The 16,967-nt window shown below is 44.8% G+C and overlaps 1 protein-coding gene across 1 annotated transcript in view; it reads right to left on the reverse strand.

Annotated features, from left to right (window-relative positions):
• Nucleotides 1-16,967, reverse strand: part of LOC138799970 (alpha-2-macroglobulin-like protein 1) — a 56,112-nt gene that overhangs the window by 12,751 nt on the left and 26,394 nt on the right. The window contains exons 9-14 of the mRNA XM_069981775.1: nt 15,892-16,013; nt 15,688-15,739; nt 10,744-10,830; nt 8,411-8,587; nt 7,605-7,686; nt 6,741-6,897 (exon numbers count right to left, since the gene is read on the reverse strand). Of these exons, the coding sequence (XP_069837876.1) occupies nt 6,741-6,897; nt 7,605-7,686; nt 8,411-8,587; nt 10,744-10,830; nt 15,688-15,739; nt 15,892-16,013 (677 nt within the window). The remainder of the gene's footprint in view (nt 1-6,740; nt 6,898-7,604; nt 7,687-8,410; nt 8,588-10,743; nt 10,831-15,687; nt 15,740-15,891; nt 16,014-16,967) is intronic.

The following is a 16,967-nucleotide window of genomic DNA, read 5'->3' on the forward strand; positions in this document are numbered from 1 at the left end:
GCTGCAGAACACTTCCGGGACACAGGCAGCTTTTCTGTCCCCCGCTGCCTGTGCCCGGAGGATGACGGGAGACCGGAGTGTCGGGAGAGGAGCTGCTGGGGCCGGCGGAGAGGTGAGTAGGACAGCGATCCCCTCCGCCCGCCCAGCCCGCCCCCTCCATCGCCGCTTAGCCGATCAGAAGCCCAGGAAAATGCTGCTCATTGCACTTTCCTGGGCTTCTGATCGGCTCAGCTGAGCGGGGATAGAAGGGGCGGGCTGGGTGGGTGGAGGGGATGGCTCAGGGCCGCTCACTATGTACAGTATATGCATAGTGAGCGGCAATACAGGGGGCAGGCGGGACGGCTTCCATGCGGTGCTCGGCACTGCTTGGGAGCCGCCTTCGCTTTATAGGACGCACTTAGTTTTTCCTCCCACTTTGGGAGGAAAAAAAGTGTGTCTTATAAAGCGAAAAATACGGTACTTACATTATTAGTGCAGTGTACTGTAAAAAGATGTAAAAAAATTAAAAAGAATCCACTGTATAAAAAATGCAAATCACTACTTTTCCCTATTTTTCAAATAAAAAAAATATATACAGAATATAGACAGTATAACTATGAGGGTATGTTCACACTATGGAATACGTTTGGAAATTTCACGCGGAGACAGTGCGGCAGACTCCACTTGAAGTTCCATATGTCCCATTGACTCAATGCAGTAGTGGATTATAATAAGGGCGTTTCAGGCAGCAGCCCGGGGCCCTGAGCTCCTGGGGGGCCCATGACCACCCAAAAAGACTTATACTTTCAGTGTTGTATTGTCTCCTGGATACACTTTTGCCATGATTTGCAAAAAATCACTGTTTTTTTTTATGGCAATTTTGCACAAATCATGACATTATCTGTCCTGTACTATGAACGCCAGGCTAGTGCTGGCATAGTTACAGTGGGTTGGGGGGCCCAGGCTTGGTGAACAGCCCGTGGCCTATGGCAAAGTTAATCCGCCCCTGACTCAATGATATTCTCAAGCTCAATTCTTTGGGCGGATGGCGGATTGAGCTGGAAAATATCATTGAGTCAATGGGACAGGTGGAACTTCAAGTGGAGTCTGCCGCACTGTCTCCGCTTGAAATTTTTGAGTGTAATCCATAGTGTGAACATACCCTGAGACTATAGAAACTATATATATCTATAGAAATATCTGAACTAAACAAAAACGGCATTACTTCTCTGCACGGTGAACGCTATAAAAAGAATATATCTGTGCAATGTATTCATTATTGGTATATATGTGCTGTATATTGCTGCTAGTATATATCTATGTATGTATATATCTGTTTATGCAGTTGGCTAAATAGATTTCTTAACTACTATTCGTTAATTTGGGGGGGGGGGCATTTCAATTCTCACCTCAGGCAACAGAAAACCTAGAATCGGCCCTGCCCATGTGTACCAAAACTTTATGCAAACTTGTGCATCTTAAAGTGACTGTACCACCAGGCCCAGGCTGAAGCACTGGAGGCGAGCAGACCCACCCTTAGTGGGAAGAAACTCCAGCCCCTCCATGACGTGACTCCGTTAGAATCAATGGAACCCTATCATAGAGGGGCGGGGGTTTCCTCCCACTAAGGGTGGGGCGGCCGCGTCCAGTGCTTCAGCCTGGGCCTGGTGGTACAGTCACATTAAAGCAAATGTACGACTTCACCCAAAAAATTTTATGTTCCCTCCTGGGCACCATCACATAGGTCCCGTAGCACAGTCCATTTTTTAAACCGCCGCCCAATCCCTGCCATCTGCACCAGTTTCTCGATCTGCAATGCCACCTACTCGGTGCACTGCAGGCTGGCTTGGCTCCCCTAGCTCACCAATACCCCTACCCTGGGTGATTAGGCCTGACCTGATATTGAAGGTGGGTCGTCACCCAGGGAAGGAGACAGGGCCGGGACAAAGGGTAGGCAGGCATAGGCGATGTCCTAGGGCGCCATCTAGTGGTAAACTACAGGGGGCGCAATTTCAATGTCATTGAATCATTTCTCCACTCTGAAGATACAGCAGGCTCCAGCCTCACCGCTGCGGAGCGCCGCCCTCCGCCTCACATTCCTCCAGCACTTGTCCTCACTCTCTCTCCCTCCCCCGGGCAGACAGTAAATCCCCCCACCCGACCTCACCCCTGGCACTGCATCCCTTCTCCACAGCTGAGGGCTCTAGTCCCGCGGGGGCAGACATCTACACACTCCTCCTCCTCCCTCTGCCTGGCTCTGGACCTTCTGACCAATGAGCTTCTTACTGATATGTCACCTGATGTCTGGAGCCAAGGAGGAGAGAAGAGGAGTGTGGCATGGTAGTAACCCGGTAAGCTGCTTCTAGATTAGGCAGTGAGGGCTACACTGAAGGGGGTGTATGGCGATGTATATACATTGGGGGCTACACTGAGGGGGTATATGGACATGTATATACATTGGGGGCTACACTGAGGGGGTGTATGGAGATGTATATACACTGGAGGGGCTATACTATGTGAGGGGGTATATGGAGATGTATATACACTGGGGGGTATACTATGTGAGGGGGTGTTTGGAGATGTATATACACTGGGGCTATACTATGTGAGGGGGTGTATGGAGATGTATATACACTGTGGGGCTATAATATGTGAGGGGGTGTATGGAGATGTATATACACTGGGGGGGGCTATACTATGTGAGGGGGTGTATGGAGATGTATATACACTGGGGGCTATATACTATGTGAGGGGGTGTATGGAGATGTATATACACTGGTGGGTATACTATGTGAGGGGGTGTATGGAGATGTATATACACTGGGGGGTATACTATGTGAGGGGGTGTATGGAGATGTATATACACTGGGGGCTATACTATGTGAGGGGGTGTATGGAGATGTATATACACTGGGGGTATACTATGTGAGGGGGTGTATGGAGATGTATATACACTGGGGGCTTTACTATGTGAGGGGGTGTATGGAGATGTATATACACTGGGGGCTTTACTATGTGAGGGGGTGTATGGAGATGTATATACACTGGGGGGGGCTATACTATGTGAGGGGGTGTATGGAGATGTATATACACTGGGGGCTATATACTATGTGAGGGGGTGTATGGAGATGTATATACACTGGTGGGTATACTATGTGAGGGGGTGTATGGAGATGTATATACACTGGGGGGTATACTATGTGAGGGGGTGTATGGAGATGTATATACACTGGGGGCTATACTATGTGAGGGGGTGTATGGAGATGTATATACACTGGGGGTATACTATGTGAGGGGGTGTATGGAGATGTATATACACTGGGGGCTTTACTATGTGAGGGGGTGTATGGAGATGTATATACACTGGGGGCTTTACTATGTGAGGGGGTGTATGGAGATGTATATACACTGGGGGCTACACTGAGGGGGTGTATGGAGATGTATATACACTGGGGGTATACTATATGAGGGGTGTATGGAGATGTATATATACTGGGGGCTATACTATGTGAGGGGGTGTATGGAGATGTATATACACTGGAGGGGCTATACTATGTGAGGGGGTATATGGAGATGTATATACACTGGGGGGGGGTATACTATGTGAGGGGGTGTATGGAGATGTATATACACTGGGGGGTATACTATGTGAGGGGGTATATGGAGATGTATATACACTGGGGGCTTTACTATGTGAGGGGGTGTATGGAGATGTATATACACTGGGGGGTATACTATGTGAGGTGGTATATGGAGATGTATATACACTGGGGGGTATACTATGTGAGGGGGTGTATGGAGATGTATATACACTGGGGGCTATACTATGTGAGGTGGTGTATGGAGATGTATATACACTGGAGCTATACTATGTGAGGGGGTGTATGGAGATGTATATACACTGGGGCTATACTATGTGAGGGGGTGTATGGAGATGTATATACATTGGGGCTATACTATGTGAGGGGGTGTATGGAGATGTATATACATTGGGGCTATACTATGTGAGGGGGTGTATGGAGACTGTATCTACACTAGCTATACACTGGGGGAGATATACTGTGTGAGGGGACGTATGGAGACTGTATATATACTGGCTAAACACTGTGGGGGCTATACTATGTGGTATATATACTGGCTATACACTATGGGGGCTATACTATGTGAGGGGGTGTATGGAGACTGTATATAAACTGGCTATACACTGTGGGGGCTATACTATGTGAGGGGGTGTATGGAGACTGTATATAAACTGGCTATACACTGTGGGGGACTATACTATGTGAGTGGGTGTATGGAGACTGTATATATACTGGCTATACACTGTAGGGGCTATACTATGTGGTATATATACTGGCTATACACTATGGGGGCTATACTATGTGAGGGGGTGTATGGAGACTGTATATATACTGGCTATACACTGTGGGGGACTATACTATGTGAGTGGGTGTATGGAGTTTGATAATTTTCCCCCTATGTGTATATTTGTTTTCTTAGGAGGGAGGGGACGCCATTTGCCTTCTCTGCCTAGGGCACCAGAACTCCTTGTCCCGGCCCTGGAAGGAGATTTCATTACATTGGGGGCTCCGGCCTCCACTAAACCGAGCAGGCCTAACTGCAGATCGAGAAAACTGCACAGATGGTGGACTGCATCATTACTGCATCATTGTAAGTTCAGAACATTTATCATTTTGGTTAATGTGCATCCGAATTTTGAGCCAGATTTTGGTGCAATTTTTGGCAAAGCTATGTATCTTAGACCATACCTCTTTTTTCTAAGTCACTCCCCTATACTAAACTGCTGCAAAAGTGTCTCTAAAGTGTCTAATAATCATAATACATTTTTAAATACAGATTATATAATTTATAGATTTTATTAATTCATAGAGGAGTTGTCACATTTTTGCCATAGGAACCAATAATTAAGTATTAGAATACTTGTCTTGTATATAGTTGCAGTTTTAGGCTATGTTCACACAACGACCGTAGAATTACTACCGTACGGGCTAGTCATGAAACTACGGCCGTTGTTTAATTTTGATTCCTAGCATGATTATAAACGGGATGAAACAGGTCATTTACTTTAAATACTGCGCCCAGCCCAAGAAGCCACTCAGAAATTTTTTTACATCAAAATCAAGTTTAATTCGGCAGATATAAGTTTTACATTCGCGGCCGCATTGAAATCCACGGCCGTTGTTGCAGTATTACCGGATGGAAATAATTGACATGTTTATTTTTCACGGGGCCGTATAAACAACGGCCGTTATCTGATACGTAGTATAAATTCAACGGCCGTAGTTACATTGCATTGCAGTCATTATAGGGAACCTCAAAACAACGGCCGTAGTTTTGCGGCGCGGACAACGGCCGTTATTTTACGTAGTGTGAACATAGCCTTATAGTGGTTATATTCAGTATAGGCGGAAGCATTATACTGGTTATATTGGACTTAGAGGATGTTATTAGAAACACAGAAGATTGTCAGCAGAAAAAGCCCACCTGCTTCATCTAGTCCGCCCTTTTAGTATTTCCCTTCTTATTCTCTTAGGATAGATATATGTATATACCAGGCAGGTTTATTTATTTTTTGTTGTAGATTTACCAACCACATCTGCTAGACGTTTGTTCCAAATATCTACTACTCTTTCAGTAAAGTCATATTTTCTCACGTTGCTTCTGATCTTCCCCCAATAACCTCTCGCTGTGTCCTCTTGTTCTTGAGTTTTTTTTTTCTAAAACCACCTCCCTCCTTGGGCTTGAGAAAGCGGGAAGTCTACCTGCGAAACGGCTGTAGCCTGAGGGCACGGCATCTGCTGGATCTGTCTCCCCCTGCCCCACACCAACCTGTTTGATGTCACCCTGAAATAAAGATACGTACTGCCTGAAGATTGGTGAGTGCTACTGGTTACCTTTCTGTTGCTTTCCTACCTGGCTTGTGCATTATGTTGGATGGACTTATGTCTGCAAACCTGTCTGAGCACCACATATAGGCAAGACAATCGGTTTTGAACAATCTTTTTACCCGAGATACCAAGAGTGACACTTCCTACACTCAAAACACATTTGTGAACACATTCCTCACCACTGAAAGCGATAGTGCCCACATCTCTTTGAAGCTTGTATATAGGAGCAGTATTATAGTAGTTATATTCCTGTATATAGGGGGCAGTATTATAGTAGTTATATTCCTGTATATAGGGGCAGTATTATAGTAGTTATATTCTTGTATATAGGAGCAGTATTATAGTAGTTATATTCTTGTATATAGGGAGCAGTATTATAGTAGTTATATTCCTGTATATAGGAGCAGTATTATAGTAGTTATATTCCTGTATATAGGAGCAGTATTATAGTAGTTATATTCCTGTATATAGGAGCAGTATTATAGTAGTTATATTCTTGTACATAAGAGGCAGTATTATAGTAGTTATATTCTTGTATATAGGAGCAGTATTATAATAGTTATATTCTTGTATATAGGAGCAGTATTATAGTAGTTATATTCCTGTATATAGGAGCAGTATTATAGTAGTTATATTCTTGTATATAGGAGCAGTATTATAGTAGTTATATTCTTGTATATAGGAGCAGTATTATAGTAGTTTTTATCTTGTACATAGAAGGCAGTATTATAGTAATCAACTTGCACATAATGTTACTAAAATAGAAAAACTCTTTTTCACAATAGAAATGACAGCAATGTGTGTGTACTGGAAATACATCTGAAAATTATAGATGCAATGTGCAGTTTTTACCTTCATGGCTGTGTTGTACAGTCTTCCTATTCTCTTGAAGCAACCATTAGCTTCCTGCTGTGCACTAAGCCAACCCATCGCCTGATTCAGGACGTTATTATCAATGAATATATAGGCTTTAGCCTGGTAGAAAGACTTTAACACAAATGCAGTGAGCCTTGGGACATAAAAGGACAAGTAGGATGGAAATCTTTAGAAATCAATGGTAAACCAGAGAACAATTCAAAAATAAAACATACAGATCCTGGTGTGAAGAAAGTTGGCCAACAGAAGAAGAAAGTTCGTAAATGGATTCAGCGATGAGGTGAAATGAGTTTATTGCTCAGGCGGCAGCTTGGTAGAGTTTTTGAAGGGCGGCATGTTTTATGGAGTGGTCATAAATTATACTGTCTGCTACACACCACTGACTTCATTGACCCCATGACCTTTTTTCTCCAGTGCCGCCTCTGCTATCCTGACGCTCCATCCCACTGTTCAGGCACCTCTGGGTCCTGGGGCAGGGTGTTGTAAGACTGCCCAGCAAATCAACGACCGAGACAGGACTCCAGCCGGACCAAGCAACAGGATAGCATCGACAGCACTGGAACCAGGGAGGTAAATGTGATTTATTATTTTCAAACAACCTATCCTCGGGGACATGTAAAAAAATTTCCCATGCCCGAAGTGTCTTTTTAATAGGATTTTTGCGCGAAACTTGCTGGGTGTCGTATGGTTGCCATAGCAACCCAACCGCCCAGCATGAGCTACGTCTATCCACGCCAAATATTGCAGCATAGCAGCTCTGGTTGTATACTTTAGAAAAATTTATAGAAATAAAATAAATTTAAAACAGAGTCAAGGGAGCGCAAGCTCAAAAATATTCACCAAGTACTTCCTTCTTGATCGCCATTTCCAAATGCGCTGTATGAACCATCTTCGCTTCTAAACTTGAGCTGTCGTTGGTATCCTGTTGGTTAGGAAAGGTGAATAGTTTAGCCAAAGCAATACTAGATCAGGCTTGGCAGGAGTGAAGAATCACAAACAGTACCAAATAAAACACTTCTCTTCTATTATATATAATGGTCTTTATCCTGATACAAAATCCATATACTGTATGTACATGGAAGATCTCATAGAGATTGGCTCAAACACCTTTCAATGTACCGTTTTTACCGACGTACAAGATGACCCCCAACTTTTTCAGTTAAAATATAGAGTTTGGGATATACTCGTTGTATAAGACTAGCGCTCTTCCAACGCACACCAAATAAAAATGAATAAAAAACATTAGACAGCAGCGAGATCTGAGAGGCAGAGAAAGAGGTTTAGTAATACCAGTAGGATACAAGGGCGGGCCAGATGGGTGAAAGAGATGTGTTTTTTTGGGCACAGCGCCACTCTACCGTATCCCTTTTTTTCCATACCCTGAATGCCTGCAGCCTGCTCTGCCCTTCATACAGTCGCAGCATTTGGTGAAGATGGGCACGGTTTTTAGTGCCCCCCATTGTATGCATTGACTGGTTCCAGTCCTGTCCAGTTCCAAAGGTTTTTTTTTACCATCCCCCTCTATAAGACAACACCTGGCATATAAGACGACCCTTGACTTTTGAGAAGATTTTCCTGGGTTAAAAAGTAGTCTTCTATGCAGGAAAATACTGTATATGTACAGAACGAAAAAAGTTATTACTCACCACTTCTCAGGTACTCTATGCCTTTGTCTTTCTGAGTCGCGCTTAGCTGTCCTGTGGCTTTCAGATAGTCCAGCACATATATAATTGGCACCACGGTCACCATATTTTGCTCTCCACAGCCAAATGGCTTTTTGATGAGATTTTCGAGGTTGTTCAGCGCTGTTCCTAGAATGTCGCCTGAGATAAAATGTTCACATATAGACACTTATTAGCCACATACTTCTCACAAAATATATATAGCATCTGGTGTATTTTAAAACACGTTTCTTCTTCCAAAAACAGCGCCATACCTGCCCCTAGGTTATGTGTGGTATTCAAAACTTTGATCCATTCACTGAGCTGCAATATCAGGCACAGACTGAGGAGGAGAGTGGTGCTGTGTCTGGAAGAAGGCAGCTATGTTTTTCTAATTTTGAGTGATCACTTTAATTTTTACACGGCTATATATATGAAATGGAGGAAGCCTTTCACACTGTTCTCACTTCTTATACGCTATGACTAATATAGCAGAATATTTTGTCCAAACACTGGATGTTTTTTCACCTAAAAAAAAGACGACGTGGGAACCAAGCCTAAAACTGTACAGACGTCCAATATAGAAAACCAGAAAACCCTACGTCTCCATCCAACAATTCAATGGATACAGGCTCAGATCAATTTAGTTCCTCCTTTTTTAGTCCAATAAGTGTGCATGTTAAAATGCAACTACTACGGCTACATTCACACGTTCAGTAGTTTTTCTGGATCATATAAGATGACAGCAATCATCCGCAAGATTAATCCATCCGTAATACATATTTTTTTAGATCAGCAAAAAAGGGGAAAGTCATCGTTAAATAATTTGGAATGGTTTAAAATGACTGCTTATCCGCACCTGTTTTACACAGTTGTGAACCTAACAGACGTTTTATCCATAAAAATTATGGATCCGCAAAAAATTACAGATGCTCCCATAGACTTCTATGGGACGATTTGTGCTGCAATTAGTCCGTACTAGAGCTTATCCATAATGTTTGTGGATGCAGTTTTTGCGGATTGTGAATCCATAAATATACGGACAGTATATTTGAAATCAATGGGCTCTAAATTTTTCTGTTAAAAGGAAAGAAATTAAGGAACATGTGAATTTAGTCTAAAGGCCCTATTCCTTGAAACGATTATCGGCCAATATCGGCGGTTATGGCCAATAATCGTCCCGTGGAATAGAAGGCAACGATCAGCCGACATCGTTCATGTTGGCTGATCTTTGCGTCATTTGTCCTTCAAACATGTTAGAAAACAAACGACTGTGATAGCAGCGATCTGCTGCCATCGCTCCACGGAACAGGAGCGGCGGCAGCAGACTGCCACTATCCTCTATGGGCTGCCCGGACGATCTAACGATTACCCGGGCAGCCCCCCGCACCTCCCCGTGGCCCCTCCCGCGGAATAGCGGCTGCAGCGAGCAAAGATCGAGGAGCAAATGAACGCTGATAGCTCTTGTTTGCTTCTCACTGTTGGAATAGGACCTTAAGTTAGAGTATACGATGTAGTCCGGTATTCATTGAAAATATACATTGCATTGAAATCTATGGTATACACTGCATCCGGGATTCCTCGCAGCCGCATAAAAAACTGACATGTCAGTTTTGTGTGGCTGCTATTCATTAAATAGTGACTGCACAAAACTGACTGTACAAACAATGTAAAGTGCGGCTCTGGCCGTACTCTACATTGTCTGCTTTAGGTAATTATAATGCGGGCACACTGGAATGCGACGGCATCCCAATTCAAAAGAAATGGGGTTCATCCAGCCAGTACTGCAGTGTCACAGAACGGTGTCTTACATTGTGTAAACCCGGCCTTAACTTGCAAACTCCATGGTAAGGCCTTATTCACAAGTCCCGTAAAGTTGTTTGTAATTGCGGATCTGTAATCATGGTTCAACTTAGAGCACATTGATTTCTATTTAGTTATAAACACAGTGCGTTTTAATTTAATCCGTAAAAAAAAAAAAAGGACATGTCGTAGTGTGGATTGTGATTGCGGTACAGATTATCAATAAAAGTCTAAGGGATCCACATATTTTACGTTCGTCATGGTTGTCATATCCATGCCGTTCGTAAAGAAACATGCATCAAATCTATGCAAATTTAGTACTGTTCACATTTTACGGAAAGGGATACAAATACGGATCACAGAGAAGAAATAGCGGGAGTTTTTGAGGCCCCGAAAAATCACTGAACTTGAGAATGAGGCCTAAGTGACCAGTTCATGCTTTTAGGACACTAGTATTGTTCTCGTTCTCTGTCATTTATCTTTAGGATCTGACTTGAGATTTTTTATTCTCTTACCCAGCACAGAGATGTATGCACTCTTTGATTTCTCCACCCATGTACTTGGAAGTGTAAGTGAGATTCTTTCTCTGGTGTCAACAGAATCTAAAACAGAGATACATTGATTAAAGACAATATTGTACATACCGTATTTTCCGGCCTAGAAGACGACTTTTTAACCCCCGAAAAATTTTCTTAGAAGTCAGGGGTCATCTTATATGCTGGGTATGGTCGCCCCGTATGGTGGAGGTCCGCATCCCCACTGTATGGGGCAACCACAATAACAAAAAAACTGTTAACTCACTTGAGGCCCATTCCCGGCATCTGGGCGTCTCCTTGGCCCATTCCTGGCGCAGGCAGTGTGATGTACACTCCCTGTGCCGGAGATCCCCGAAGCTCTCCCGAGCAGCCATGCATCTCACTGGAGAAGTTCGGCTTCCGGGAGAGCTTCGGGAGAATAACAGAGGCTCTGGAAGTACCTGAAGCCTCTGTCATTCTCCCGGCAGCCGAGTGTCTCCGAGCTTCTCCGATGAGACGCTCGGCTACTCAGGAGAGCGTCGGGGATCTCCGGTGCAGGCAGTGTACGTCACACTTCCTGCGCCGGGAATGGGCCAGGAGACATGTGGATGCCGAGAACGAGCCCCAGGTGAGTTAACTGTTTGTTTGGTTTTTTATTTAGCTGCAGTTAACCCCTGCCTGATTGCAGCAGGGGGTTACCATTTTCCGGTGTATAAGGTGAACCCCTGACAATCTTCTTAAAAGTCAGGGGTCGTCTTATACACCCAGTCGCCTTATATGCCAGAAAATATGGTATTCGAGAAGTTCTGTCCTTGTGGGTCAAGAAAAAAAAAATCTAAGGCTATGTTCCTACAAAGTATTTTGCAACCAAAACCAGGAGTGGATTGAGCACAAAAAGGCTATGTTCACACAATGGAGTGGATGGCCGCCATTTAGTGGCTAATAATTACTGTTATTTTCAAACAATGGCCGTTGTTTTGAAATAATGGTAGTTATTTGCCATTAAATGACGGCCATCCACTTGATTTCAACAGTGTGTGAACATAGCCTTTCTGTGTTTTCAATCCACTCCTGGTTTTGCTTGAAAAATACTGAGCAAAAATACTGTGTGTGAACATAGCCTTGAGATGTATTAGGTTTATACACTGATCAGCCATAACATAAAACCAATAAAAGGTGAAGTAAATAACATGGACCATCTGATGGCACCTGCCAGTGGGTAGGATAGATTAGGAAGCAAGTGACCGGGTAGTTCTTGAAGTTGATTTTGGAAGCAGGAAAGATGGTTAAATGTAAGAATGTGAGCACTAGTGATGAGCGAATATTCGATCACGTTTTTTGGTCCGTTTTGGTCCGCCAAAAAAAACGGATCCGTTTTTTTTTATAATGGAAGTCAATGGAAAAATGGATGCACACAAATGAATCCGTTTTTTGCAATCCGTTTTTCATGCGTTTTTTGCAAAAAACGGATGCGTTAAACGGATGCTGAAAACGCAGTGTGAACCTAGCCTTAGTGAAAAACATCTATTTGACCATTTGGAGGGTGAAAATGGAAGCTGGGGGATTTGAACGCTTATCGAATATTTATCGAATATTCGTGGGATATTCGTACTAATATCGAATATTCGAATATCTCACTATTCGATCGAATATCTATTCGATCGAACAGTATTCGCTCATCACTAGTGAGCACCTGGGACAGGAATCAAATTAATTTCCAATCAACCAGGTTAGAGCTTTTCGAAGATGGCAGGTTTTGTGTGGTGTTCCTGGTGTGCAGTGGTTAGTGCCTACCAAAAGTGTTCCTAAAAAGAAGATCGTACAGTAGCTTGTAAACAGATTTCTAGAAAAGTTCTTGCTGGCTATGATAGAAAGGTGTTAGAATACTCAGGACATTGCAGCTTGCTATGTATGGGGCTGCGTAAAAACAGATCAGTCATAGCACCAATGCTGACTGCTACCCCCCACTGACCATGCCTACAATGGACAAGTGGCATCTTTCAGCAGGATAATGCCTCGACCATAACAAGGAGATCAAGTTGGGCCTTTTAGGCAGGGCCGGGACAAAGAGTAGGCAGGGGTAGGCGATGGCCTAGGGCGCCAAACGTCAGGGGGCGCCATCTGGATGGGTAAGTAATTTATTTACCAATCCATCCTACCGCCCCCCCCCCCCCCCCCCTGCCTGTCTGCCCGCCCGCCCTGCACTGTAACTGTTACATACAGCAGCAGGAATAGTGTGTCCAGGAGGTATAAAGGACCTTTGATGACATCATGCCCATGTGACCAGTGTGGGAGGAGCTATCTTCCTTTGCTAGGCTCTATGAGGCAGCTAGTTTCCTAGGCTGTTTATGAGGCAGTGAGGGCAGTGTATAAGATCAGCAGGAGGTAAGCCACACTGAGGGCACTGGTCAGCAGGGGGAGGGGGAGGGGGAGGGGGAGGGGGGGTGTGCATAGATATGAGATGTTCTGCAGGGGTGTGTGTGTGTGTGTGTGCATAGATATGAGATGTTCTGCAGGGGGGGGGTGTGCATAGGTATGAGATGTTCTGCAGGGGGGTGTGTGCATAGATATGAGATGTTCTGCAGGGGTGTGTGTGTGCATAGATATGAGATGTTCTGCAGGGGGGGGGGTGCATAGGTATGAGATGTTCTGCAGGGGGGGGTGTGCATAGATATGAGATGTTCTGCAGGGGTGTGTGTGTGCATAGATATGAGATGTTCTGCAGGGGGGGGGTGCATAGGTATGAGATGTTCTGCAGGGGTGTGTGGGTGCATAAATATGAGATGTTCTGCAGGGGGGGGGGGTGCATAGATATGAGATGTTCTGCAGGGTCAGGGGTGTGTGGGTGCATAGATGTGAGATGTTCTGCAGGTCAGGGGTGTGTGGGTGCATAGATGTGAGATGTTCTGCAGGTCAGGGGTGTGTGGGTGCATAGATATGAGATGTTCTGCAGGTCAGGGGTGTGTGGGTGCATAGATGTGAGATGTTCTGCAGGTCAGGGGTGTGTGGGTGCATAGATGTGAGATGTTCTGCAGGTCAGGGGTGTGTGGGTGCATAGATATGAGATGTTCGTCAGGGGTGTGTGGGTGCATAGATATGAGATGTTCGTCAGGGGTGTGTGGGTGCATAGATATGAGATGTTCTGCAGGGGTGTGTGTGTGCATAGATATGAGATGTTCTGCAGGGGTGTGTGTGTGCATAGATATGAGATGTTCTGCAGGGGTGTGTGTGTGTGTGTGTGTGTGTGTGTGTGTGTGTGTGTGCATAGATGTGAGATGTTCTGCAGGTCAGGGGTGTGTGGGTGCATAGATGTGAGATGTTCTGCAGGTCAGGGGTGTGTGGGTGCATAGATATGAGATGTTCTGCAGGTCAGGGGTGTGTGGGTGCATAGATATGAGATGTTCTGCAGGTCAGGGGTGTGTGGGTGCATAGATGTGAGATGTTCTGCAGGTCAGGGGTGTGTGGGTGCATAGATGTGAGATGTTCTGCAGGTCAGGGGTGTGTAGGTGCATAGATATGAGATGTTCTGCAGGGTCAGGGGTGTGTGGGTGCACTGTTATGTGATGCTCTGCAGGGTCAGGGGTGTGTTGGTGCACTGTTATGCGATGGGGAGAGCGGCCTCTTGTGACCGCAGGTAACTCTGCCACAAGAGTGCAGTGAAGAGAAGACGCATGGCCCAGGTGAGTGTAAGTGGGTTTTTTTTGTTTGTTTTGGAGAATTACTGTTATATGGGAAGGGTTAGGGAGCACACAGGGGATCTATATATAACTGGAAGAGCACACAGGGGTCTATATATAACTGGAGGAGCACACAGGGGTCTATATATAACTGGAGGAGCACACAGGGGTCTATGTATAACTGGGGGCAGCACACGGGATTTATATATATAACTGGGGGAGCACACGGGGTCTATATACTTCTGGGAGAGCACACAGGGGTTCTATATACTTCTGGGGAGCACACAGGGGGTCTATATACTTCTGGGGGAGCACACAGGAGATCTATATATTTATGGGGGAGCACTCAGGGGGTCTATATATTTCTGGGGGCAGCACACAGCAGTCTATACTATATTGGGGCTGCACAGAGGGGCTTTACTACAATACTGGGGCACAGGGACACCTTAAAACTATGGGGGCACAGAGGAGTGTAACTACTATATAGGGGTACAAGGGACCTAACTACTGTATGTGTTGGAGCCTAAAATGTTTCTCTGACAGATTCTGGAGAGAAGATTCACAGCCAGAAGACGACTTCTAGGTGGCCCAGGCTGGATGGAGGGAAAAAGAAAATGTGACAGATCGGAGAAGACGGCCCATGTGAGTCACTGGATGTAACTGCTCAGTTATAGGGTTGTAGTGATAGGGGTCATGGTGTGGCGGTATTATGGAATGGTATCATTGCGGATATCTTTCTGTTCTGTTCAGTGCAGTTTTCATGTAATATGTAATCACTGTATGGTGGAAATAGTGTTATAGGGTAACTACTGTATGTATTGGGGCTCTTAATACAGTGTGGGGGTACATTCAGGGCATTATACTGTGCGGGGAGCACCAATTCTAATGTGGGGGGGGGGCGCCATTTGCCTTCTCTGCCTAGGGCACCAAAACTCCTTGTCCCGACCCTGCTTTTAGGTTCCTTAGATCTCAGTCCAATCAATGATACTGTATGTGGAATGTTCTGGAGAAACATGTCAGATGCATTGAAATCAAATTTCACGATTTAAAGGATCTGCAGCGTCTTGGTGCTACATACAGTACCACTGGAGACCTTCAGAAGTATTGTGGAGTCCAAGCTTCAATGGGTCAGAATACGAAGGTAGGTGAAACAATGTTAGGCATTGGATACTAATGTTATGACTGGACTGATCCATGTGTGGTAAAATAAGGCATAAATATAAACTACTCAATGCTTTAACTCTAAATTAAGTGATCTGAGTGTTACCATTAAGACATATGTACATATTTTCAGTTTTCTCTTTCCTGATGCCTCCAGGCTAAATAAAAATAAAGGATAAGGGACAGTGTGAATATCAGGCAAATTCATTTAATATAAGAAATTATACACCTAATTTTATTCATGTGTCGATCCAAATTGTACTGTGCAAAACGTGTTTATACTCTGTTACTACAGATCTCTGGAACTTACTTTGACTAGAAGTTGTCTTTGCAGTGTGTCTACATTTCCATCATCAGGCACATATGGGGATTTTCCATTACATAACGTAACGCTGGTCACTGCTTCAGCTCTCATCGTGATGTTCAATGATCCTAGAGCACACATAATGGTTGTGGTATTGATCAAGGGACCCTTGAGACCCCAGAAGGCCACATTTCAGGTATATAGAAGTGCATATGTACAGTAACTCTGCTATACAAAAAATGTTATATATATGGATTAATAAATTGTTAAAAGTAGATAAAAAAATAAAATGACAGATCCTTGTACTGAAGCCCGGGCCAATAACTTAACCAGAATAACATCTGTTTACTTAAGATCTTCAGTGCAATACAACAATACTTTGGCAACTGTATGTGCAGGTAGGAGGCAGTAGTAGTAGTAGTAGTTGTTTGTAGGCAAGAGGGAAGTAGAGTAGAGGAGCATCTTGTCCAATGTAGCTGTGTACTCTGCCGGGATAGCGTAGTGAATAACAGAAGAAGAAGATACTTGTACTCGCATATAGATACCTTTTAATCTGACCGCCTTATGCCCTATAGTGTCGGGATACTGTAACGCCTGGAGTAGTGGATCCACTGGACCGGCACCAGCGATGGCACAAACCTCACCAGGGAGCGGAGTCTAAGGGGCCGCTGGTTTTCACCAGAGCCCGCCGCAAAGCGGGATGGACTTGCTGCGGCAGACGACCCCCAGGTCGCTACCCCTGGCTTGGTTGCTGGTGACGGCAGGCGAGGCGTGGCAGGAGCAGGTACTGACAGTGGCGTGTAGGCGTACCGCAGGTGACAGGCTGGACACAGGAACAGCAGTGAGACGGGAAGCAGGAACCAGGGACTAGGAGTAGGGACTGGGTAGCGGGCAGGAAACAGGAACAAGGACTAGGGACCAGGTAGCTGACAGGTATCAGGAACAGCAGGGAGCTGGGCCAAACGCTATGGGAAGCATGTAGAGGCTCCAACCCCTGCATTGGGGCAGGGCTGGAATTTATAGGGAGTGATTGTGCGCATGACCAATTAGGAGCGCACTGCCCCTTTAAATCTGAGACAGCC

Source organism: Dendropsophus ebraccatus, chromosome 8 (assembly GCF_027789765.1).
Source record: "Dendropsophus ebraccatus isolate aDenEbr1 chromosome 8, aDenEbr1.pat, whole genome shotgun sequence".
NCBI lineage: Eukaryota > Metazoa > Chordata > Amphibia > Anura > Hylidae > Dendropsophus > Dendropsophus ebraccatus.